Source organism: Petromyzon marinus, chromosome 43 (genome assembly GCF_048934315.1).
Source record: "Petromyzon marinus isolate PM22_M1 ecotype Great Lakes invasive population chromosome 43, UKy_Petmar_22M1.pri1.0, whole genome shotgun sequence".
Lineage (NCBI taxonomy): Eukaryota > Metazoa > Chordata > Hyperoartia > Petromyzontiformes > Petromyzontidae > Petromyzon > Petromyzon marinus.
This window is the reverse complement of record NC_133709.1, coordinates 620,796-647,791: the sequence shown is the minus strand read 5'-3', so window position 1 is coordinate 647,791 and position 26,996 is coordinate 620,796. Positions and strand designations below refer to the sequence as shown.

The 26,996-nt window shown below is 45.1% G+C and overlaps 1 protein-coding gene across 1 annotated transcript in view; it reads right to left on the bottom strand.

Moving 5' to 3' along the window:
- Positions 1-2,567: 2,567 nt before the first annotated feature.
- The window catches only part of XPO6 (exportin 6), a 31,789-nt gene continuing 7,360 nt past the window's right edge, over positions 2,568-26,996 (bottom strand). The window contains exons 3-25 of the mRNA XM_032970073.2: positions 26,160-26,272; positions 24,663-24,860; positions 24,328-24,487; positions 21,454-21,531; positions 19,805-20,103; positions 19,177-19,355; positions 17,863-17,989; positions 16,984-17,093; positions 16,296-16,404; positions 15,417-15,509; positions 14,612-14,681; positions 13,895-14,054; positions 13,161-13,253; positions 12,193-12,343; positions 11,222-11,368; positions 10,483-10,666; positions 10,102-10,257; positions 9,420-9,534; positions 8,636-8,807; positions 7,549-7,710; positions 7,177-7,275; positions 6,706-6,936; positions 2,568-5,402 (exon numbers count right to left, since the gene is read on the bottom strand). Coding sequence (XP_032825964.1) covers positions 5,301-5,402; positions 6,706-6,936; positions 7,177-7,275; positions 7,549-7,710; positions 8,636-8,807; positions 9,420-9,534; positions 10,102-10,257; positions 10,483-10,666; positions 11,222-11,368; positions 12,193-12,343; positions 13,161-13,253; positions 13,895-14,054; positions 14,612-14,681; positions 15,417-15,509; positions 16,296-16,404; positions 16,984-17,093; positions 17,863-17,989; positions 19,177-19,355; positions 19,805-20,103; positions 21,454-21,531; positions 24,328-24,487; positions 24,663-24,860; positions 26,160-26,272 — 3,308 coding nt within the window. The 3' untranslated portion in view covers positions 2,568-5,300. The remainder of the gene's footprint in view (positions 5,403-6,705; positions 6,937-7,176; positions 7,276-7,548; positions 7,711-8,635; positions 8,808-9,419; positions 9,535-10,101; positions 10,258-10,482; positions 10,667-11,221; positions 11,369-12,192; positions 12,344-13,160; positions 13,254-13,894; positions 14,055-14,611; positions 14,682-15,416; positions 15,510-16,295; positions 16,405-16,983; positions 17,094-17,862; positions 17,990-19,176; positions 19,356-19,804; positions 20,104-21,453; positions 21,532-24,327; positions 24,488-24,662; positions 24,861-26,159; positions 26,273-26,996) is intronic.

Genomic DNA, 26,996 nt, shown 5'->3' with positions numbered 1-26,996 from the left:
ACACGTAATGTGACAATACCGGCGTGATGGGAAGGATCTGGCGTCGCTTTGACGCTTCCTTTCAGAGTGGTGGGAACCCATTGCCAGCATGTAGTTCGGTGTCTAAGTAGTGTATTGATTACCTGCAATAAGTTAATCAGATTTTAAATGGCCATAGGGTGATTACTACGGTAATCTTCAGCATAAACAAATCAACATACTGCTGATGATACATTTAAAAATCCACGCATCAAACTGGCTTCGTATGAAAGGACTCCTTTGTAGGTCTCCATGTTTCTTCGCCCGCACCTTCCGATGAGCACGGTTGGCTCCGTACGGTGCGAAAGGTCAACATACATACAGGCTGATCTTGGGCTTGATTATCAGCAGCAATAACTCGCCTTCAAATTAGCCGAGACAAAACATGAGCAGGCCTCCTGTTCAAATGCGAATCCCCGTTCAATTGCTCCTCCTTATCGCCCGCTGCTCAATGAAGCTGAATTAACGCGATCGTTCATGTGAACCAAATACCCCTAATTGAAGAAGTGAAGCATGCCTTTGTAATCAGACCACGAGTCAATTCGAGGACATTGACTCATTAATAAACTGCTCGCGGTGGCCACGCTAGCAATGGATAAATTGCTTTATCCCAGAGCAGCTGTGTTCTCCAGTGTTCAAAAGAATGCTTTAAAAAAATACATTTGAGATGTTTTATATTAAAATAACAATAAAGTTGGTCCTGATCAGTGGTGGAGCAGCACGTGGTGAGCAACCGAAATAACCACGAGCTTCGAAGTCGAGCGGGCCACAGCACACTCAGAACCACTGTCAACGCAGCCAAAGCGACAAACCAATGGGTTTGTTGTAACCCATGTCATCCAGCTGTCTCGTTATCTGCTTTTCAATTGCATAATAATTCCCTTGCAGAGTAATAAATAAGTGAAAAATAATCCAACTTTTCTTTCTTAAGAATGAAGGCACTGTTTCAGTCTGCTAATTCTATTGGAATGTGTTGCCTGTTTAAAACACACGAAAGTGTTTTTTTATCTGTACTTTTATTTTAATTGCGAGGAGCATGCTTAAAAAAAGAACTTGCTTAAATGGCACACAGACATTTGGAAAACTCAAACTTAACCTCATATTACAAAATATTCACAGAACTATTGTGTTAGTACCTTAGGTATTTCACAACATTAAGACGTGAGATGCAAATGTCCAGCACTCGAGGGACATGTCTTCTGATTTTCAGACACAGCCGAGCATTTGCAGCAACGAGCGATTGCGGTCAATGCGATGGAGCAGTGGATATCCGAGCAAGAGAAATAGACGCTGCTGTGCAGCCTTGAGGCCAGGGGAATTATTCCCAACACCAATCACAAACCCAACATAAAAAACCAAGAGTCAAAACATGAATGTGAATGCAGGCTGCGTTACCATTGTCAGGGCCAGATTGTTTGCCCCGTTATGCCGTGAAACTTACGCACGCGATTACAGAGCTGTACATTCCGATAACTCATTTTTTTTCTACCTTACATCGTAAGCTCTTTGAACAAAAGCACTGTAATTACCATGGCATATGAAGACGGCACTTTAATATCAGGATAACTTATTTTGCGAGCTTGTTCTCAGAACTGTTTGCCGCGCGAATGCACGCGTTTCTTCACGCGTTGTGATTTGCAATGGTGTATCCTGCAACATGTCAGCAACCTTGACTCGTGTTCCACATTGTTCGTCGTCTCAACAAACAGTGAACTGGCTACACAGCCTCGTAGATTCATGGGACACATCTGGTAGGGCACTGCGGGCATTTTCCACCAACCTCGGGGACGCTGTCATGTATTTCCTGACATGCGAGCTCAACAGCTGGCATAACTCGAATTATATTTCTCGTTTTACTTCACCCGAAACCATGGAGCACTTTGTGATGACCCATTCAGCCAAATGCATGTTTGTCAAACGATCTGCAGTAGAATTTAGGATATGTTTAGTCATGTTGGCACATTCAATCGGTTTCGAAAAGCCACATCAACAGACATCCTCACGCACAACTGCAAGAGTCTTCCGTACAGCCCCGTGATTTGCTCCGAAGTGACATCAACCACTGTTATTGCTGCACGTGCACAACACTGTGCGAAGTGCCCAAGCCAATTAATGCGACAATTGTCTCGGGGAATACTGGGGATTAAAATGAGCAGATTAAAAATGCTGACTTGCATTTGGCCAATTGCATCTAAGGAAATGGAATCTGCTCAACCAACTAAGTGAACAGACCAAATATAATTTAGTATTTTAATCCTGACATCGTAAAACATTTTATGGTTTGAATGGGGATATTTTTTTCCCCATTCATACGCCTTTTAAATACCAAGTGAAAGTCAGATCCTCCCTGCCATTTCCATTGGCATTCTGCATCACAGGTGGAAAGTCCACATTAACGTAGCCAGTACATCCATATAATGACCACAGCTGACCTGCCACAATGGTACACACATTTCCTTGACCCCAGGATGAATAAGGTGGTTGACTTCCGATTGGGATGTGAACTAATAACCTTCTGATTGTGAGTCTAGCACTCGTGAAAAAAAAACTAAATATCCGAAAGTGGTGAGTTTTATTAAACACGAGCACTTGTTTCATGTACAATTTTCATCCGATTGAACACTCATATTTCCCGCACCTGATTGGCCTCTTGTCACTTAGATACAACGCAATCGAGATTCAAGTGGAACAAACCGGGAGGCGTCTTCCAAGCATAGCCGGCAAGCCATTCCACAGCCCCCTAACACAGGGGGGATCCATTTACAGCTATCCCACTAAAATAGTGAGATATATAGAACATTGATTTCACAGTCTACACATAAGCAGTCCTTAACCTCCCTCATCCATTCCTCTCTCAAAACTTAACCTGTTCTCCATTCTCTTCCCTCCCCTTTCCCAACCCCCACTACTCCACCCCCGATTGTGGTCAGCCATTCCTCATCCTTTGCACGCCCCTACCATCTCAATTTTTTATTTATACCATGTTTTATTATAATCGAATCTATAAATGGATCACCTTGTATTACAAGAATTTCCCCACAGCAACTCATTACCTGATAATACGCCGGGGGGGGGGGGGGAGGGTAGGGGGCGGCTTGATTGACCAAGACATTGAGCGTTGACGATGCGCCCTTTCCGTTCACTGCTCCGTACTCCCGTGTTTTTTGCACCAGTCTTATATTTCTCGTGGCATTTTGGCCTCACAATAACAACAATTTTATTACAGAACTTAATAATTTAAATTATTGCCCAGCTACGTATTACGCTGCAAAATGTTGCGATCGAGTCACAATAAAATATGCAGAATGTACACGTATTATACGTTAAGTGACATAGCAAGCGTAAGACACTACTCTAAATATATGGTTTACCATGGAGACCGTGCTCTTTTTTTTAAAGAAATCAAAATAGAATCCAAAAACACATTCAAACGGCTTCTCTTGGCTTAAGTAAAAAACACAAGTGATCATCGTATAGGTGGTCTGGTATTAAACGGATACACCAAGATGCTTTAGACTGGCTGCCTCTTGCTGTCAAATCCAAGGAAAGTTGCATTATCTTTAAGAATTGATTAATGGGAGAGAAACAAAAGCTCAACTGAAAAAGGGACCTCGCGTTTTAATTCACGTTCTCATTTTGGCCCTCTGCGCACAGACACAAATGACGACGTTAAAGCTAAAATGAGAGAACAAGCCTGAGCCTCGTGAAGCACGCACCGCCCCCCCCTCTCTGCACCAACTCTCCTGGATTTCTGCAAGGAAGTGCAGTGGCCGTACAGTACTTCCCAACAGAAATCGGCACAAAGTTCTTATGGCTCCTCCCGGCTTTATAAATACCTGCGCACAATACGGTCGCTTCTTACTTGGACGTGTGCGCGCAAAATAACCGATGGCCCCTGGCATGGCACACTGGGGGGGAACAGTTGGGAATCTGAGCTCAAAGCAAAGCGTGTTTGCACAACACCAACATCGTTTCCGCCAACAGCTGCATATCCTCGTGCATCATTTCAGTGCTGTTTGGTGCCTTGTGTACAAGTGCTGAACAAAAGTGAACACGTATACAATTCCTCTCAAACACAAATTGCATCACAATCAAGATAATGTTTGTTGGACCCAGTAGACGTAATAAAAAAGAAATAAGCAAACGGCGCTAATTTTACAAAAAAATAAACAATGGCCCCAGTTTGCAACTTCAAATTGTCAGGTGAACTGCTTTTGTAAAATTTTCCACTCATCGCAGTAGCAAGTCCATACAATTATTTGCTAAACTGAATTATCGAAAAATGAGGCCATTTTCATGTCACACTGCTCACTCACATTTTGTTTTCACATTGTGAAGATTTCCCTCCAAATTTTTTTTTTACTTTTTTTAATAATTTTTCCTCAAGTTATTAAAAGGGATTTTATTTTTTTCATATCTCCAGCAACCCAACACTGTCACTCATTTACATATGCTAATGCGTGATAGGCACACACGACCTGGAATGGGGTTTTAGTTTTACAAAACAAAGCGAGAATTAATCAAGTTTTGATACAGGTCTTCATAACACTGGTCTCCCACCATGAACGTAAGCGATCACAAGTTCTTGATTCAGCAAACCGTTTATAAACGCAGAAAATAAGGAATGATAGCAATTCACTGCCGTATTTTTCTGTAGAACTTCTTTTTATAACGTCGACCATCGTGAACATTAGAAGGCTGAATTCCAACGGTGGCGGCTCAGTTGGCATACACGGTGTCTACAGCTTGGTACGGCCCGCAGCACACCATGAGAAAGCGACACGTTCTCAGCGGTTTCGCGTGCAACCTCCTCCCCTCTTCACTTGCGCAGCGGCAACACGAGGAAAACGACAGCCGAAGAAAACCGGCCATGAGCAGCCCTTGCCTCTTCCTCTAACACTGCCAGTTTCTTCCTCCACGCTTGGCAGTTCAGACTTGGCAACTTTTCTGCTACCGATGATCAAAGACGGGCCACTGTCCATCACAAAACGGCACGTTTCCCATCACGAAAAAAAAATCTGTCGCCCCAAATATTTCTCTGCCGCTTTCCGTTTTCATTGTTCTTACCATGTTTTTTTTAATTAAATTTCAAAATACATTGACGAGTGTCTCACCTGCAGTCACATGCAGGGGAGGAGGGGCATTTAAGAGCTGCACCCTCGTGGGTGTTGCTGGATGACGTTCAGTTAATAGCAGGACTGCTGCTTGTGGCTTATTCTGCGCTTCAATTCAAACACATTGTTTGGACGATACTTCTAAGTTTTCATCCTCCCCCCTCGGCATTAAAACTTGACGGTTCCAGCAGGCAAGCTACTATTGCACAGCCTGTAGTAGCGAAGGTCGTTGACAAACCTGTGTACGCATTGCGTGAATGATGGCAAATCCTGCAAACGTTAAACACAGGAAAGCGTTAACATTGATTTAAAGCACCTTCCGAACTCCTAAGTTACAAACTCCTCCGTGATAATTGCCATTTCTCTGAAAGGTCAATAACAAGACAAACACAACTTTGCAAAAATAGCACTCAAAAATGTGATGGAAAATAAACTTTAAAGCCACGCGTTTAAAACTCAAACAATATTTGAAAATTTTAAATATTGTTTTAATTAAAGCAACTAGTATAATTAACACAACTTAGAATTACAATTCTTCAGCTTTATGACCAACAGAATATCCATTAATATAAAAGGCTTTCAGGACCAATATGAAAAAAAATTGTTAGATGGTGTGTGCAATGTTAATCTTCAGCTCCGACCCTCAAGCCACCTGACAAAACCAATCAAATACATATTCTTGGTTCTTTCGGTAAAGTCACGTTGAAGGGAAACAATAAAATAATAAAATATATATAAAACAATAAAATTCTCACGACGTAAATTCTCATAACGTCGTGAGAATTTTATTGTTTTATATATATTTTATTATTGTTTCCCTTCAACGTGACTTTACCGAAAAAACCAAGAATATGAATCACTGCAGTCACGAAAGCTTTAAATCAAAATTAAATCAAATACAGTTATCACGAGGGCAAATAAACCAATTGATTTGGTGTTTCAACAAACAAGAATGGTGAAAGGCAAGCAGCATTTTGCCGTTTCACTCGAGATTACACCCAGCATCAGCAGGTGTGACCAGAAGTTCAGCGCTAGCATAAATGAGCTTCCTGATCAGGGTCCTTAAGTAGGTGATATCAGCACACGCATGCATGTGATACAGTTTAATATTCACTTGTTGATTGGTTGTTTTGCAGGTTAGAATAGTTTAGTAAGCGTTATTTAATATACTCGTTTGTGAAAAGAGGCTATCAAGGGATATTCTGTTGGTCATAAAGCTGAAGAATTGTAATTCTAAGTTAAGTGTTAATTGTAGGTATGAATGTTGAACTTCTTTGGAAAATACACAACCAACCGTGCTAATCAGAGGTGCAGGGGAAGACAAGGCATTAACATAAAAAGCAGTGCTAAAGAAAAGTTTTCCATTTAGATTTAAAAAGTGCATCCTTCCAGTGGCTTCCTAATTTCAGAAGAGTGTTCCAGACGGCCACAAAAGCGCATCTCAAAGCACGCGATGCAGTGACCGTCTTTATTCGCTGATCGCCAAAAGCCGCTGCGAGTTCGGCCGGAGTTTGTCTGATGGGTTATGCTCCTCGACGAGAAAATTGGAGCTGTGCAATGCCAAATAACTCACCCTGTCCATCTTGAAGTTCCCAGCGAGCGTGCCCTTCTGTGCCATGTCCACGCCGTCGCACGTCTCCAGAAAGTGTGGCAAGAAAGAGGCGTAGAAGCCGTCAAAGTCGACCGAGGCCATGTTGTAGAGCGCCACGGCGATCTCATCCTGCAGCAGGTCGTGCGAGCGGTGCAGGAGCACCTGCAGCAGCACGTGCAGGAACTGGAAGAGCATCGACGTGCGGAATATCGTCTGTGTATGCAGGCGGGGAGGGGTAGAGAGACAGATCAGAATTTGCAGGGATACAGACATTCATGTCATAAAACTGGTACCTTCATGATGAAATGGGCCTGTGCCAGACTCAGGAATCACACACAAGCAAGCAATACATAAATAAATCATCATTACTGGTGAATAAACGTGGCTTACACCATTGAACACAGGTCAGAGTAAATGGACAGCATGCGGCTGGTAAGGGTAGAGAGTGTGCACCTTATGGTATAGTTTATGTTTGGCGTTGAGGCTTTCCAGGGCGGCCAGGTTCTGCTTAAAGATGTGGATGTCAGGCTGTAAGAAGGATTGCCCAAACGCCTGAAAAAAGCGACACACGCAAACAAGTAAATACGACTACACATTCACTACCAGTGCATTACAAATTATTTTATTTGCAGTCCACTTTCAAAAGGAAATCCATCTCTGTTAAACATGTAAATGTTTGTAAGAATTGCAAAAAATATTATGCACTGCTACTCGTAACATTTCGTCAATTGCTTTGCAAATGCCAATCGAACGAGGCTTAAAGTGCCGTAACGATGGAACCAATCACGACACCGGGAATCTGGTTGTGCTCTAGGTAGTCGGTACCTGCATGATGGCCACAAATTGTCCCTGGTTTTCCATGGATTCCTCGTGGCCGCCCCTCTGAATGGTGGCGAGCACGGCCGTCTTGAAGAAGTGGCGCCAGTTGTGGTGCAGCAGCTCGAACAGCAGCTCAAACAGCTCGGCCTTGATGTCCGGCGACGAGCGCTGTCGAGGGGGAGAGGAGGAACCACACGAGGCTGCGAGTTACACATCCACCCTGGACGGCGCACACGACGCGCTCAACCGGTCCACTCTGCTACACCAATTTAACCCTTTCCCATTCCGAGACGTCTGCAAGTTGCAGGGTGGGTCCCGTTCACCGTTGAATTCTCGGAACGTGAAAGAAGTTGAGCATTTTGATTTAAAGCTTTCGTGACTGCAGTAATTCATATTCTTAGTTTTTTCGGTAAAGTCACGTTGAAGAGAAACAACAAAATAATAAAATATATATAAAATTCTCACGACGTTTCGAAACGTGAGAATTTTTTTATTGTTTTATATATATTTTATTATTTAGTTGTTTCTCTTCAACGTGACTTTACCGAAAAAACTAAGAATAAGTTGAGCATTGCGCCATTTTTTCAAGACCGCAGAGAACTGTAGCGACACGACCGCACTATTATAACGTGCGTCAAACTGTGTCACATGCCCTCGCGCATAGCATTGTGGGAGCCTCGGTACCGATAAAGTTATTTTAGTTTTCTTCCCAATCGGAAGAAAACGTCATTGGAATGGGAAAAGGTAAAATAAGGCAGAAATAACAAAATACTCGCACGTAACATTGTGGCCTTAAGTATATAATGTGACGTTTTGGGCAGTGGCCCTTTTTTATAGCGCATAAACATTTGTTTTAAATGTACATGGTGTGAAGGACCCGAGTTATTGATTTGTGTTTTGAGTTTTACAATATTGCGCTTCTGCAACCACTGGCAATGCAGTGTCCATCATATGGTGGTGCAGCCGTGCAGAATGACACGGGACGAACTCTGCAAGCAGTGCGTAAAGCCCTGCCGCGAATGGGCCACAACCATTTGGGCTGGGAGACTAATGCAGGAAATGAATCATTTAGCGGCAGAGGAGGGTGACTCACCGCAGCCACAATAGGGTACAGCTGATCCATGCAGAGTGAGATAATGCTGGGCAGGAAGGCCTTGAAGGCAGCGCCAGGCTCCTGGGCCACCAGCTGTAGGATCTTGAGGAACTTCTCCACCACACAGCAGCCTGCGCTCCCGTCGTGCAGGATGCTGTCGGCCAGCTGATCCCTGCAGACGATGGAATAGAAATCTACAATAGTCACCTCAACTCCTCATTGGCCTCAGATTATCGGAGCAAAGCAGGGGGGGGGGTGGAGCAGTGATTGCTTTAACTGGCAACCCTCCCGGCTTTTCAGCCATCAACAACTGTTCCCTCTAAACTGAGCAACAATAATCTGGATACTTGCCAACTTGCGTGCTATTGAAAAACAGACTTAATTGTTTATTGAGCACTCTTTTTCTTTAGTTTGTTGTCCTTCCCCCGCACCTCCGATTAGCACAGTGCGAAAGAAGTTCAACATACATACGTACTCATCTGGTTATGTACAACACACTACCACTACTAAGCTGGCTGATTCATCGACACATTAAGTGCTTTCCCAGCACAAGCGTGTCACCATCTAGCTATACAGGATAGCAGCCTAAATGACTATCTAATGCAGGTGGCACTCGCCAGTTGGCAAAAACAATTAGCATCCATGAGTAGGAATCAAATCTCCGTCGCCGTTGAATGCGCTAATATCAGTGTGACAGATAGCTATACAGGCCGGTACACACAAGGTACTCTCTGTACCTGCACGGATTGTGCAAAGGTGGGGTGGGGGATGTGGGATGCTGTACCGTGTAAACATGTTGAGAAAGGTCTGGATGGTTTGTTCTGTGAAGGGCACTCCAATTTGCACCTTGAGCCCTTGGAAGAGGCTCAGGAAAAATGTCAATATATCATCCGTCACATCTGGAGACAAGAGTAGGATAAAAACACGAGTGAGGTTAATCCCATAAGGGTATAACATCGTAGCTGATATTTTCTTAGCACTGCGAAATGAATGCACAGCAAAAAATATAAAAAACGTGAATTATGTCTTTGTGTAATGTTTAACACACTGTATTTGCAATCCAGCAGTTACGGATACATTTCCCGGCATGGAAGTTGAAACAATGGACATATTTATCTTAACACCCCCCCAACCCCCGGGGGGCTCTGTCCACCAAACAGCATCAATGGGTTTAGAGCACAACCAATTGGCGGGATTGCGTGCGGTCATAGCGTGTGTAATCCCATGTCTTCCAAAGACATCTGCCCAGAATGGAAGAGTAGGCCAAAATAGCCTCTAGATGAGGAGCTGCATTTATTGGTGAACCTAGAGCTGTCTCGAGAGATGTGAACAATAAAATGCAGGGCTGCGCTTTCACCCGTAAAATGAATACCAGGACATCAACATTTATTGTTTTAAATTCCCAAATGTGTGTACCCTACCACAGTAACAAAAACCCCCACCGTCAGGACTCATCACAGCTGTACCTGGCTGGCTGATGAAGAGCGGGAAGAGCACAAGGGTGACCTGCACCGACTCCTGAATGGCTTGGTGACAAATCTGCCGAGATTTGGTCACCTCCTCCGATATGCTCTCCACCACGTCCCGCAGAATCGCTAGTGTCCGCCGCACAACCGGCTTGGCTGCACACCAGGCCACACCGACGAGACATTTCAACGGACGATATGCACTTGTAATTACACATTAGGTTGTCTTACCCACAATTGTGTCCGTCTTGGGGACTTCCATCCCAGCATCCCTTCCGTTTCCACATTCCTTTTTCTTGTTCCATACATAATATCCTTGACTCCCTTTCCCATGGTGTGCCACGGGTCAAAGTTGTTATTATATATATGTAAACATCTAACCTGGCTCCAGCAAAAGTTTGTCCTGTTGCAGGCTGTTCTTGAGTGCGCGGTACTGCTGCGTGAGCGTCTGAATCAGACCGCAGAAGTTGGAAGAGCGCACAACCCACTGCTGCTCCCCATCGCCGAGGCTGGGCCAAGGCAGCAGCAGTGCACTCACCAGCGCTCGGCACACCAGCACTTGCGCCTGAGACAACAAACACACGCACACAGAACAGATATTGGAGTCAAGCGCAGAGGCTTGTTGTCAGCTGGGTGACACGGCCCAGCAGGAGAACCGTTCATCCGCTTGCTGCAGAGGGTTCGCGATTCGAATCCAGCAGCCACCCTGGTTAACACTGCCGGTATTTTAATGGTAAAATACACGCCATCTGCTCCACAGTTGAAGTTAAAGATCCTGCGATGTCATTCGAAAAGAGTAGGCCACTGTGTGTCAGTGTGATGGTTCAAATTTGACAGTTGAAAATTCATCCCCAGCTGTGAAACACAGCGCCTTCCTTCACGGTACCCTTGCGCTATATGACACAAATATCCAATGTGCTAAATTATTAATATTCAAAATGCTTCACGACGGATTTAAAACCACCACCATTAACTCCATCCAGTATTTCCAAACAAAATTGTTTCAAATAGGTATAAATTAAACAGGTGATTTCCAAAACTACAGAATGTCAAGATAATTATTAAATACACAAACACTGATATAAAAAAGAAAATGACCTTTTGCACAAAGAATTCATACCTCAGCGTTCAGATGGTACACCGAGCCATCCGACACTTTGGCAAACATTTTCTGAACGGTGGGCAAAGTGGCGAGGAACGGGGGTCGCACGGTCGACGCGATGGACACCAGCAGATGCGCAGACGACAGGAGGATTTTCTCAGGAACCTGTAGCGCACGGTCCACGACGTCAACTGTTACAACCACCAACTACAGCAGCACTCACATTACCATAAAACAAAATGCGCACAGTATAATACTCAGGTGTGCAACATGCTATTATTCTTATTATTGTCATTTTGCTTGTTTGCCCAGGAAAGGCTCACCAAGTGGAGACTCGTTTTAAGGACTGTGGCGCCAGGTTTTCGGTGAGGTTGCGTCATCACAATTGATTAATTTGTAGGCATTTATTTTTAAACGTGCAATCCCAATTGAGTAATTTGTCAGCAAAATATCAGCATTGCGATGTTTGGCCAATACCGCTTACATTGTTTTTATCTATGGAGAAACCTGAGAACCCCGAGGGAAGCCAGGCAGAACAGGGGGAGAACATACAAACTCCAACACAGAAAGGTGCCCATGTCGGGAATCGAACCATGGAACTTCTTGCTGTGAGGCAAGAGTGTTGCCACTGCACCACCCTGCCGCTCCAAATGTTCAATGTCCAGAGTGGTTGTGCATGTGTTGAATACAGATGACTATGCATTGGAGAATCCCAACTATAAAGTGTGTACTTGAATTGGGAAAATGTAGCTCTTACATGAAGCACTCAAGGGGAAAAGCGAATTATTTGGTGATACTGCATTGGCAGTGGCGCACAAGCAAAACAAAATAACTCTACAAACTCGTCAGAGGGAAAAGTGGATTCCCACGACCGCCGACTCTTGTTTCCCGAGTGCCACAAGTGGGAATACCAAATGGGGAAATTATCTTTGAGTCGGCTGGAACGTGACGCCGTTGTGTTTCACACTGCGCAGGTGATCGGCACGCACCTTGTTTTCCAGCAGAGGAGCGACGGCCAGCATGGCGGTGGAGACGAGAGACACAAACTGCTTCTGGTCCTGCCCTTGCCGCCGGAGCTCCGTGCCAAACTGGGCCAGCCAGTGGCTGTAAGCCTGCAGTGCAGCGAGCGACTGAGCATGCCTGCAGTCATCCGACAGTCATTGCAGACGCACACAAGCCAAGGACGGGGTGGGGGGGGGGGACAAACATCAGTGAGTTCAGACCATCTCACCGGAACTGGATTCTGACTTTGTAAAAAAAAATCACAACATGCAGGAATAAAATAATAAATTGATAAAATAACACAATAATATTCTCACGACGTTTCGGCCACAACACACCTGATGAAGGCCGCTTGTGTTGTGGCCGAAACGTCGTGAGAATATTATTGTGTTATTTTATCAATTTATTATTTTATTCTCATTCTACGTGACTTTACCGAAAGAACCAAAGAAGATGATCATTGCAGTCACGAAAGCTTTCAATCGAAATTTTACATGCAGGAAATTTATTACAAACTGTGGAAATTACTGTACTTATTAAAACTGCAGGAAGGGATTTGTACAAAGTCACCGTTTGACAAGCTTTAGCAATGGTTTAGCCACCAAGTACTAAGTCATGTTTTGCAGAGGGGTCAAATACTTATTTCCCTCATTAAAATGCAAATCAATTTATAACATTTTCGTCATGCTTTTTTCTGGATTTTTTTGTTGTTATTCTTTCTCTCACTGTTCAAATAAACCTACCATTAAAATTATAGACTGATCATTTCTTTGTCAGTGGGCAAACATACAAAATCAGTAAGGGATCATTAAATACTTTTTTCCCTCACTGTATGTGATAGCAGTCTAACGAAAATAGTTATTCAAAAGGTGCAAAAGTATCGTGCGAACTGCCACGGCATATTAAGGGAGGTTCCAATACGCTGCGCCATTCACAGAATTCTAGGAGTACTCACACGTCAATGAGGTCTGGTTTAAGGACAGATGGTGCCGCAGTCTCTATGGCAAACAACTTGGTCTGTGTTCCGTACAAAGTCATTTCCACCAGCCTGTGGTAATGACAAGGAGAATAAAATGGGAAGACACACAATCATATTCGAGTTGTTAAATAAGAACCAGTAAACTCCAGCGGAATTTTAATAACGCACGCACGGATTGGCACAAGGCACATGCGACTCTGGTTCGCCGCAGCCATCTTCAAGGCTCCAGTGATGAGCCCAAATCACTGGCGCGTGATACATTTCTCGTTAAGAAAACAACTGCACGCTTGCAATTGCTTGCGCATGCCCCTGCTGGACGGGCTTCCACTAGAGGGAGCTCGAGAGGACATTTGGTCTCTCATATATACTGACCAGGTGTGAAAGGAGAGGTGGGCGTACCCACGCTTAAACCCACCACACAGCAGGACCTCGGGGAAAAGAGGCCAGGGGGGATTTTATAAATGTTCCCAACTGCCGCACCGGGAAATTAAACCGGTAGTCACTGGACTGCAAGTCCAGCGTGCTAACCATTACACCAATCGCTTCACGCGATTGGTACCACGGTCGCTCGCCAGCGAACGCCCGCCTCTGCGCTGAAAAAAAATCACAAAACGCCTCAGGGGTCAAATGCATCACGGCACTGAAATCGGAGGATGCCCTACGCCACACGCAGCTGTTTGCACCAAACGCCGACCTCGAAAGCTCCGTACCTTTCCACGATAGAGAGCGCGTCGCTGACCCTCTCGTTAAACACGTCCCCGATGAAATGCTCCGCCAGGCGGCCCACGGCCTGCAGCAGTGAGCTGAGGTCGCGCAGTGAGCAGTGCAGCCGCCGGCAGTCGTTCTCCGCCGTGATGTTTAGCCTGCCGCCTGCGGGCACAGTAGCGAGATGAGGAGCCTGGCCGAGACTGCATCGCCATCATCATCAGCCGTCATCAATCCAGTGCTGGATGATGGCCTTGCCAAGCCACTGCTATCTCTCAATATTATTGTTGCTACGCTTGTTTACCAAGGAAAGTCTCAAATTAGTCTCAAGACTCGTTTCAAATAAAAGCCAAACGAGTCTCAACTTACTTCAGGAGGTAATTTTGCAGGTATTTATTTTTGCATTGGGACGTTTGGCCAATACAAATTACATTGCGTGTTATTTTAGCCATAGAAGGAAACCGTAGAGCCTGCAGGAAACCCATGGAGAACAAGCGGTGAAGATACAAATTCCACAGAGGCACCCTAGTCTGGAATCAGACCCAGGTCCTTCTCGCTGTGAGAAACAAGGAGTTACCACTGCGCCACCCTGCCTCCCAGCAAAACATCAAGCACTTGAGAATCAAATTAATATAAACTGGAAATGCCTTTTGAAAACAGGTTATACAACCGCCCTGTGACATTGACATCTGATTATTGTAGCACGAAGTGTGATTATTTACCTGCTCCGGAATGCACGATGAACTGCTGCAGTCCCAGATATATCTCAAGATCCTCTTGAAGTATAGGTGACTGAAAAATAACAGAGTTGATGAGTTATTTGAAACCATCACCGTGTAATTGCGAAGTGGGATGAAATTTGTTTTTATCATACATGACAATAATCATGAGCATCGTTGTGGAGAAAATAAGTAACGCACATCTGTCCCTCAACATGACAAATAAAAGTATTACATGTCGATCAGCCGCACGGCCCTCTAGGAGGGCATACTTTCAGCAGCACCAATGCAATACAAGCCAACTCTGAACCGGTTTTGACATAAGTGTCTCATCAGAAGTCTGGCTTGCTTGCACGAATGCTGGTGAACTGCTAAATGTTTATAAAACAGGTGCACTCCATTGAATTTCACTTACAAAGCAAATTCAAAAGGCTGATCTGCACATATGCCTACGGCACAAAGTTCCTTTCAACTAGTGTTACGTGACAGCGATTCATTCCGTTGTAGCGGACTGAACTGCAAGTTTAACAGCCACTTGTAAACGGTACACTCGCACGCAACGCACCTGACCCATTACTCAAGAGGGGTACGAATATATTTCAAGTAATACAACTTTGCTAGCTACCTTTAAACTACACAACTTTGCTCAGCGATCTAATAAACACTACTATCAACCACTGGTATGTGTTCATTGTACTTCTGAAAAGGGTCCAAAGACATTAGCTTCATCTTGGATGAGGCCCATATCCCCCCCCCCCCCCCCCCCCCCCCGCTGCTGCTGCAGAATGCTTCGGAGCTGTGTTCATACCAAGGTACTGAAGGCGTGAGCTGGTAAGAGTTCTGCCACTTTGGCGACCACTTCCAGACTCTGGTGTAAGAAGTGCTGCCATTCAGTCTTATTCTGGAACACAAGAGTGAAAAGCAAGCGAGGAGTATGACCATAGATGTCATGATCTGACCAAATTTTTGTCATTAAGAACCCTCCAGCACCCCTCACAGCAAAACAAATCAAGTCCCACATCACACCAATTGTTATTATTTAGGCTCATCCTCCAGTGAGTTGAAGATCAATCCTCACAACTGAATTTTAGCAGCAATTAGGTACGCGACGTCTCGTTTGAGACCACGTCAAATATCACCGGCACAAGATCCAGGAGGTCAGAACCCAACTGGCTTGCGAGAGAAAAGCAATGGGGCAAGTCGGTGCGCAGAGGCTGAGATTATGTAGTACAGGACGATACGGTATCAACACGCCAAACAGCGACAACATGCTACCTACCGCAGCTCGAGAAGCTTCACCAAAGCTTTGCTTAAAACTAAAATAACAAAACATCTAAACAATGTCTATAAATACAATCATTTAAACTTCAAAAATGTCTATATTAATATGACCAGCTAGATAAATCATTTGGACCAAGTTTCTAAAATAAGAATAAAATCACTGATAGTAAAATCTACAGCATAATTATACAATTTCTAAGCAGATGTAATGCTGCTTATATATATGGAGTAAAGCAAATGTGTTAGGCATAGGAACCACATGAACAGAAAACAGCAACATGTAAATTATGTAAACACAGACTGCTAAAACCCTAAGCAACAGACACCACTGAAGACAGAGGTCAAATTCAATTTAAGAAAATTCGAATTTGACACCGACGTGTAAAATAAAGCCAAAGTCACTTACGTCGTCATCCAACGTTTCGTCATCGAGTTCCTCCAGCTGTGCCTGGTTGTAACGGAACTGCATTCGACGCAAGACTTCGGCGTTCAGCGCAACCAACGCATCCTTGTACCTGAACAGCAACAAGCCTCGTGAGGACTCGTGTACATTGAACGACTCAACACCTCTCTCTCTCTTCACACACAGCAGCAGCCGCAGTACACTTACAGGGTTGATAAGTGTATCTGACGAGAGTAAGCGCCTTTAGCGCGCAGTATTTTGGTCAGAATTAATCTGACACAGTGTTGCTTTGTCACAGAAAACAATGCCTACATTCAATTTTAATAACATTGGTAATTAAGGCAACTAACCAGCGGCAAAGAAAAGACCCCGACACCGCTGCACGTCTCCATCACTGGAACATGCTACACACAGTGGATAACGTATGCTTCGGGTGAGGTTGATTTGCAGTAATCGTCAACACGATTGCGACATAGGACCACAGAGCTTGGGCCACTGCTGGCGCCAGTTCAATTTCCCACTGGTCTGGAGTTTCCCGTTTGCAAGCCGTGCGCGCTACTTATCCTACAACATTTTGAGATGCAATTTACATGACGCTGAAGAAGAATGATTATTTCGCATTGAAACGCAACAAGACTTCCAATTGCTTTATGAGGGCTACATTTTATATGCATGAGACAAAACAACTTACCTTTCAAGAACACCTTTTTTATCGGCCATTCTACTCCGGATCTTTCCACTAAGGTAGTCCAGGAAGACTGACCAAATGTCCAAGCAAGCAAAATAACCTTCATGCGTGGGCTAAGGAAATAAATAACATTTAAAATTACAAACACATACATCGAACAACTCCGAAATGTGCGTTTGTAAGGAAATCAAATCACTATGGTAACAATGGAGGCTCATCATGCAAAAACTGCCACTTTTTAAGCATTACAGTGGAACCATATTTAAAACTATCCTGTGTCTCCAAATGTACAGAAACATTACATTACAAAATAGTATTTTTATAATAAACTTGTATACAGTACTGGTAAAATTCCTTCTCTCCAGTCACTCGCTAAAATCCATGGCACGTAGGCCGAGTGGCACGTGGGCCGAGTGGCACGTGGGCCGAGTGGCACGTGGGGTGAGTGGCACGTGGGGTGAGTGGCACGTGGGGTGAGTGGCACATAGGATGAGTGGCACGTAGGATGAGTGGCACGTAGGATGAGTGGCGTAAAGTTTGAGCGGCTTGTGGCCTTGTTGCCACATATTGAGTGGTACTTTGAGTGGCACGTACACCGGGTGAAACACTGATTAGACGCTGAGCACAATTGTAACTTGCATGTCCTGGTGCCAGGTTTCAAGCCACATGCCAGACTAATAAGACGTATCTCCAACTTTTTCTTTAAAATAACTGAAATAAAAGTGAGTCTTATAATCCGGAGAATATGTTTAGAGCTTGAATATTAATATCTTAACTACGAAATGAATACTCTATTCACACATGCATGCATGTCAAGCCAGAAACCAAATGACTTACCCATACATCCATTCGCTCTTTTACAACGGCACACAGCCCACTCACCTGGTTGAATGTATATCTGAAAAGGAGAGACAGGAACTCTACGACTGGGAAGCGGTAATTGGACTCGATTCTCCGGAGGTGCACGCTCACAAAGAGCCTCAAAAAATCTGTAAACTTCTCCAGGTAGCTGCGCGGAGTGGAGAAGGGGAGAGGCAACACAAGAAGCAGACGTTTTACCAACAGGATACATCCGTACATCAATCTTGAAATAACAATTGTTGTCTTGCAGCGCACTTTCCAAGGGGTATTGCACAACTAGAAACGGTTTGTGGTTTGTTTTCGATTGTCTTTGTTTGGACTGCCGAGCAATGCTGTGGGTAAAAAAGGTTTTTAGCGGAGTTACCTACAGGGGCTGTATGGGTTCTCTTCAGACTCTGAAACAGCAAGAAACAAGCAGTCATCCAGACCTCACGAGTGTCCCCTTGAAGCTGTGGTCAGGTTATTAAATTAAACCCCTAAGCATTGCCAATGCAGTGTGTGCCAAGACTTAGAGGGTGATGGAAAGCTTGAGCCACCACCTAAGTGCGATGTGCATTACAGCAATTATTTAAGTTATCAAACACACCGACAAAATGGAAAGTTGGCTTCAGTCTACTTTTCAACAAAGTGTCAAGAGTGCTCAGATTACTACTAAAAAATGCAACCAATTCAGCCTCGCTTGGCCCCACAAAGGGTCTTGATGGAAATTGGCAATAAGAGATTAACATATTTTTAATGAGGCTAAAACTGTCAGTAGAACGAAATCGCTGAGAATTCCTTGTTAATTTTATGAAAAACATCAAAATCATTGTGCACAGTATACATTTCTTGTGTGGGCACGAGAATTAAACCAGATGATACGATGTCCCATCTCATTTAAGATGCTTCGCCTCATGTAAGGCATTTGTGAGGTTCAATGAAAGCTGCAAAGCATCCTAATTTGAATTGAAAGCAGACTTAACATGTAAAATGTCAAGCACCAAATACTTACCTGTTATTTACACTCCAAACAGACATGTAACGTTGCATTGCACAACAGCAATGCATAACAAACGACAACTTGCCATTCGAAGGAATGTATACCACCTTATGAATTTGTGACCAATGGAATTCGAAATTTCTGCAAGAAAATAAACCTACAGCTGTGTGATTACTAACTCCATAGTACAGCCAAAAAAAGTTGGGTGCTACTTCAGTGAGCAGATACACAACAGAGAAACACAAACACAGCTGTGCTAACTGCCCGAAATGCGTCGCCCACTCCCCCAGCGCCGCGAACGTCTGCAATAGCTACGGAAGATGAGCAAAGTTCTCTGTTGAAGCGAGCGCGCGCACCTCTCGTCCAAGGCGTCGAGCCGAGCACGGACGCCGCACGCCTTATTGTCCTTGGTGATCTTCTGCAGCAGGTAGAAGGTGTGCTGGAACATGCGGAAAAGGTACTCCTCGAACTCAGCCGGCACGCAGTTTTTGGACATAAGCTCGTTGATGCAGGACATGGCCAGGACACCCAGGGACTGCGAGGGGGAAAACATTCAATGCAACGCAAACAACACAATGCATAGTGAGCACAGTAGATTTTCACATTGAGAAAATTGGCACGACGCACGTTAGAACACATTACAACCTAACACAGCAACAACATGCTAAAAATACAACAGGTGAACACATCAGTATGCAAGTGAATATTAGAAAAAAGCAAGAACTTAACAGGGCTATTCCAGTTGGTCTACTTGTGACCACTAAATGCCACACATTGTGGCTTGAATGTGCAGCAGTTTGCCAGCGAAAATTTGGATTAACCATTACTCTGCAATCGGCTCGCACAATACGGGGAATAAAGAACCTGCGAGCTTTGTTTTGGTAAGTTCTAAATTATTGCCAAACGTGGCCATAATCCACGAGCAACTCAAGGGAGCTACTCTACACAACACATGAAACATTAAAACAAAACCAGGGCCATCACCAGCGAGGCTTTTGGCTCGGGCTGATCTCGGTTGCCCTGCCGGTGCGAGCCGCCGTTGGGGGCGTCTCCGCCCGTCACCGTGGGCACGATGGCGTCGCAGCCGAAGCGGGCAAAGTGGAAGATGGTGGCGAGGAGGTGCGGCGTGATGCTCGCCGACAGCGGGATCCAGCTGAAGAGGTGCGCCAGGCACTCGAGCGCCAGCGAGCACACGTGCTCGCTCTCGCGGTCGAGCCGCGGAATGGGCTGGCTGAAGAAGCGCGCGCCGTCCGCCATGCTGAACAGGCTGCCCAGCAGCTCGCCTGCGGGCAAGGTCAGAAAAGTAACAATGGCCGTGATTCAAAAATGCCATCGTTAGAATTATGAATTGTCACATCAGGGTTATAAAATAAAGTCTTGTCCTTATGGAACTTCTTTACTAAGCAGTGCATCAAATTACATCTCAGAATGGCGCCTAGAAGACAAAACTACAAATAGTTCCAGTTTATTCAATAGGCCTGACAGTAATGCTGTGTACGACCAATGGCTTTGGTACACTCGCTGGAAGCAATGTATGTTTTTATATGGATCATAAATTAAAACTAACAATGGAAACCAAAATAATGCAATGCATTCGTCGATGATAAAACAGCACCAAATATGGAGTTGGTGGAACTGAAATTTAATTCAAATTACCAATGCTACCAATCTGTGGATTATTGGACCGGAAGTTGTGCCGCAAAAAAATATATTTAACTGCAGCTACAAGAGCAGGTTTGTGGCTTTCAGGCTAACGAATTCAGGAAGCTGATAGGTGCAAAAATGCTTTATCAGTAACACATACCCAAGGCGCACATGCAAAGTGTGTTATATATGCGCAAGGTGTTAAATTTGCACATTATACTTCAATGCGCCATATAGACATACACCATGAGTGTGGGTGTAACGGTTGTGCAGCGTTTAGCGCACTGGCCGCGGCTAAATGTGGTGGCGAGTGATATCTGGTACAGTCCTGCGGGCGTTCCCCCCTCACCAGCCTGCTCTGACCAGCGTGGTTAAGTCTGGTCAAACAACCCCTATATGCATGGCTGGCATGGCAAGGAGAGGCCTTCATCCATCAGTGGATTGACAAAGAGCTGTACATTATTTTGTACACAAGCATACAAGGTTTCTAAACATGGGCTATAAGATACAGATATATGTGCATATATACAGTAGGCTCCAAACAGGAAGTACCTGGGCAGTACAAGCTCAGTCACCGAGTAGCCAAATGACTCCCCACTCCACCCTCAAATGCCTACAATTCATTTTTATTTTATACTTTCACTTATTTATCCAGAAAATCCTGAGTGTCAAGACCCTTTATCAGGATGGTCCTGCCAATTATTAGCAGGTAAGTTTGCAGAATTGGGATGTTTTACCAACAACCAGTGAAACTGTATTGGCTTTTTTAGCGATCGGAGGAAACTGGAGAACCCAGAGGAAATTCGTGCAGAACAGTGAGAGAACATCAAAACTCCACAGATAAGCACCCGGGTTGAGAATCGAACCCAGGAATTTCTTGCTGCGAGGCACAAGTGTTAACTGCTGCAATGCCACTCCTGGCATCCCTAAATATAATTCCTCAACGCAAACGTCCACAGAAGCACAACCCTCAATGCACAGGCACTTACCCATGCTCACAGTGAATGGTGATGGGGGAGGGGCAGCATCATCTGCTGTGTTCTTATCCCAGATGATCTCCAGAATACCTATAGTATAACACACACACAAACATGTATGCTTAGGGGGGGGAGGCAGGTAGGGGAAAATCCATGGACAATATTGAAGACGGGTTTAGGACTTACAGCACCATTTGAAATAAGGACAGGATAAAACACTTTATTTTTATCTAAATAATGAAACTAAACAATTTTTTTTTAATTTAGGACTGAATTGGGCATTGCTACGGCTCACTGGATTTAAATATTTCAGATATGATAGCAGATGCCAAAAGTACTTCTATTGTTTCTTGAGTCAAATGGCCAACGGTTTGTTTGATGGCAGAGGGCAGCTGTGTATCAGCGAGACAAGGTGCTTCTACAAGAGATATGAACGCAACGCCATTGAACCTTTAAAGTTTGGTCGTGTGTACTCTTTTGTAGTCTCTCCAACAATACCAAAAACATGTTTTACAAAGCATCATAGCACAAAAACAACCAAACAAATCAACATCGTTGCAAACGAATATTTTAACACTTGTTTTGATTTAATCAGAATTATAACACTGGCTGACTATTGCTTCCTAGCTCTCTACTATACACCACAATATAAAAAGGGCAGCATGTTAAACTGTTCCTCTCTTGTTAATAAACTCGACACAGAGACCCCGTGTGTTTTGCAGGAAATGAGTTGTTAAATAGACTTTGACAGATTTAAAATTGCTAGCCCTTTAAAACTGTCATGGGACCTTGAGATCACGTCGCACAATCCGTCCAGTGCACACAAACTGGAAAGCAACTTGGCTTATGTTTTGCATGAAAACAAAGCACGTAGTGCTTCAATTAAAAAAATAAAGCGAACTTTGACGGGTGGGGCAGTGGTCACCAAAATCAAGAGCTCACCACTCCACTCGCCAGCTTTCCCTATTCTCCAAAATTACCCAAATACGAAATTTAAGATACATTGTAGTCTCGTGCTGTTTTGAGAGACCTTTAATTGTAAACCACTTGAAAAGTGCCACTAATTTAAATAATTCACTCCAATCACTTGTCCGTCGGTGGTCAGTCACCTCCTGATCACTCTTCCATCGGTACGACCACGGATGCTGCTCCCATGAACTTCACTCATCGATTCCTCCACCCACATTGAGGACTCGGGTCTACCAGACCGGCAGTTTCGTCTCATCCACACTGTACTCAGCCACCACACTACGGGCCACAAACACCACACACACTCACCCAGTGACTCAGTTAACCACTCACACACCACACTACGGGCCACGACACCACACTCACTCAGTGACTCAGTTGGCCACTCACACACCACACTACGGGCCACGACACCACACTCACCCAGTGACTCAGTTGACCACTCACACACCACACTACGGGCCACGACACCACACTTACTCACCCAGTGACTCAGTTGACCACTCACACACCACACTACGGGCCACAACGCCACACTCACTCACTCAGTGACTCAGTTGACCACTCACAAACCACACTACGGGCCACAACGCCACACTCACTCACTCAGTGACTCAGTTGACCACTCACACACCACACTACGGGTAACAAGGCCACACTCGCTCACCCAGTGACTCAGTTGACCACTCACACACCACACTACGGGCCACAACACCACACTCACTCACCCAGTGACTCAGTTGACCACTCACACACCACACTACAGGCCACGACACCACACTCGCTCACTCACTGACTCAGTTGACCACTCACACACCACACTACGGGCCACAACACCAAACTCACTCACCCAGTGACTCAGTTGACCACTCACACACCACACTACAGGCCACGACACCACACTCGCTCACCCAGTGACTCAGTTGACCACTCACACACCACACTACGGGCCACGACACCACACTCGCTCACCCAGTGACTCAGTTGACCACTCACACACCACACTACGGGCCACGACACCACACTCACTCACTCAGTGACTCAGTTGACCACTCACACACCACACTACGGGCCACAACACCACACTCACTCACCCAGTGACTCAGTTGACCACTCACACACCACACTACGGGCCACAACACCACACTCACTCACCCAGTGACTCAGTTGACCACTCACACACCACACTATGGGCCACAACGCCACACTCACTCACCCAGTGACTCAGTTGACCACTTACACTACGGGCCACAACGCCACACTCACTCACTCAGTGACTCAGTTGACCACTCACACACCACACTACGGGTAACAACGCCACACTCGCTCACCCAGTGACTCAGTTGACCACTCACACACCACACTACGGGCCACGACACCACACTCACTCACCCAGTGACTCAGTTGACCACTCACACACCACACTACGGGCCACAACGCCACACTCACTCACCCATTCACCAAACTGCAGGTCAAAACACTTATCTCTCCGCTTCTTCCCTCGCATCGTTCCACTCTAGAACTGCCCCTAGCCACCGTCTCTTTCCCAATCTCTTATGACCCCGCTCAATTCGAGAAATGAATTCACTATCTAATATAAATCTTGACTTAAAGCTTTCATGACTGCAGGAATTCATATTCTTTGGGTCTTTCGGTAAAGTTACGTAGATAGGTTCAAAGAAAATAACAAAAAACTAAGACGTTTAGATCGCAACACAAGCGGCCGTCATCAGCAAAAGGCCATTGTTATTTTCTTTGAACCTATCTACGTGACTTTACCGAAAGACCCAAAGAATATCTAATATAACTTGAATTGTGCTGTTTGTTGCCGTCTGCTTGACATTTGGGCATTTGAGCGTGTGCGCAAGCTACTGCGTGTATTTGTATATACAGTTTAAATAATAACGGTCGACTCACCAGACAGCAGATTAAGCACGGTGGGAACTTGGTCAAGCAACATCCTCCTCAGCTCTTCCTTCCGCGCCACGCTGAGGTCTTCCCGCGGACATGCCAGCTCCTCTGACGTGGTTTTCAGCATCATGAGGCCGAGCGACACCATTTCTGGCTGCTGGATCAACTACGATAACAAAAAGAGGTGCAAGTGAAATTTCCAAGTTCTCTTCATCGCCGCCACTGCCATCACCAAGACACTGCTCACGGCAATTTCAGAACACGTGACGGTTTTCTGACACCGACTGCAAAGTCATCATCGGCAAATGAACACTAACGAAAAACCCAAGCGTGCGCGGCACCTGCAAGATGTTGGAAAAGAAGTCGTGGTAGAACATTGGCCAGTCCTGCCGCCCGATATCCACGATCACCTTGGCCAGCTTGTTGCGGATGAAGGTGGGCATGCCTTTGTGCTGCGCAAGCAGCAACTTTGGTAGGGAGCTGCGTATTTCTATCTTTTCTTGCGACGGGATGCCCAACCAGAGCTTGTTGATGAGATTCTGGGGACAGGAGAGAATAACAGAGCGGCATGACTTATGGTGCATTGCTAACTGCAGCTGCATTCCTGTGGCGTGCTCCAACTCGTCAACTCGGGCAGCCGTGGCAAGGTGCGTTACAGTCATGACAAGCAAATTTAAGTGCCTATGTGAATATTTTTGTCGCGAATGTATAATATACAATGGCATTACAATTGCTTATTGTTACGGCTACTCAAAACCTTTGTATGGCAAACCACAGCTTAGGTGCAGATTTCTCAGCGCCGTTTTTCGGCTCTTTATTGCTTTAAGCCCACACAAATGTTTGGAAAGTGACTTTGTGTATTTATTTTACCCCATTACTAATCGCTGATGCTGCACAGGCCACTTTGCTTCGCTATAATAAAATATTAAATTAAGGCGAGGAGTTTGCGAGGAGTGATGTCATTGCTCGTGTAAACAAAAACGCAATCAGAGATAATGGAACCATCATCGCTTTAACGAACACACCTGTCACAGGATTAACGTGTGTGTGTGTGAAATGCAGCAGTGGATGCACGCAGTTAAGTACAGTGCCATGACGCTTTCATATTTTAATAGGCTGTTTTCCTGTAAGCGTGGCACTGTGATATGGAATAACAAATGCACTCAGATAAACGAATAACAGACCAAAACGTACAACTACCAATCAGGAGAAACTAAACTTGGTTCAAACTACAAATATGACAAAGCCTTGCCCCTTCCTCCTGCTACTGTATAAGTATACACGTGACCCGATTACAGAGATACAATATTACTACCTAACCACGGAAATATTACAAAAATGTTTAGCCCTTAGTCTATCTACAGCTGGATGAAGTCCTCCTGATGCCCTCTGATCATGGGGGGTGTTTGAACACTAAGTTAGGGTGGGAGTAGAGGTGAAGTGGAGTGCCAAGGCCCGATTAAGATGTCGCCCGCTCACCACCGATCTTAGCCATGGCTAGGAATCAAACTCAAGTCGCAGCTCCCCCCCCCCCCCCACCGTTAAAAAGCTCACTGTACTGGTTTCTAAGCAACGGAACATTCGAAAGCTATCCATCGATGTTTTTGTATTGTTTACCGACAGGGAAATGCATTCAAAATCAGTTGGCTATTAAAACAACCCAACAAAGCAGGGCATCCAGGGCATGTTTGCCATGCGTGTACAAGTGCAACTCCCCGAGGTGTCGGGAATAGATGTGGCACAGGGCTTGCGGTTTTGACCGAGTGGCACAGCTGTTGTGCCCCCCCCCCCAAACTGTAAGTGATGCGGCGTGGCCCCGTGGACCCACCATGACTCACCTCAAACACGGTGAGACTGTACATCATGACGTACTCGTTCCGAGTGTTGGACAGGAAGTAGAAGCAGTGCCGCCATGCTCCGGTCTGTTGTGCAAAGTTATTGAGCAGCTCCTCTGGAGGAAAGAACGAGACCAGGTGGGGGTTGGTTTGGGCTTGCAGAAATATGCAGGAAGACATTCTGTACACAGCGAGTGTGAACATACACGCGAATAGCAGTACTCCATGCGGCGCTTGGGTAGGTTGTGACCGTCAAATTTCCACACGATGTTTTATAGTTTTTGAGACCCTAGAAAATTATACGCTTATTTACTCAGGAAAGCCTCGACGAGTCTCAAGATTAATTATCAGGAGAGTCCTGCCAAGTGTTCGTAGAATGGGCCGATGTTACAACAGTGTGCGTAATCCAAATTGGGTAATCAGCAAGTAATTTTTTGTCAGCATTGGGATATTTTGGCCAACACTGTGTACACTGTATAGGGGTTTTTTAGCTATTGGAGGAAACCAAAGAACCCGGAAGAAACCCATGCAGAATAGGGAGGGTAACCATACAAATTACACACACAGAGGCGCCCAAGTCAGTAATCGAACCCATGTACTTTTTGCTACGAGGCACGACAAGCGTTACCGCTGTACCACCCTATTACCCGAAATAATTTTGAACCAGAAGTATGACTCCAAGCGCACACAACAAGGATATGCAACAAACATGCGCATTACAGTCGTGCACTGTTGACTTTGAACTGGCACGAATGCTGAGCTGCAGTCAGTGCCGCTTCACGACACCCAAGCCTCGCCACGTGCCGCAGTCGCACACCTCACAGTACACAGATACAAACC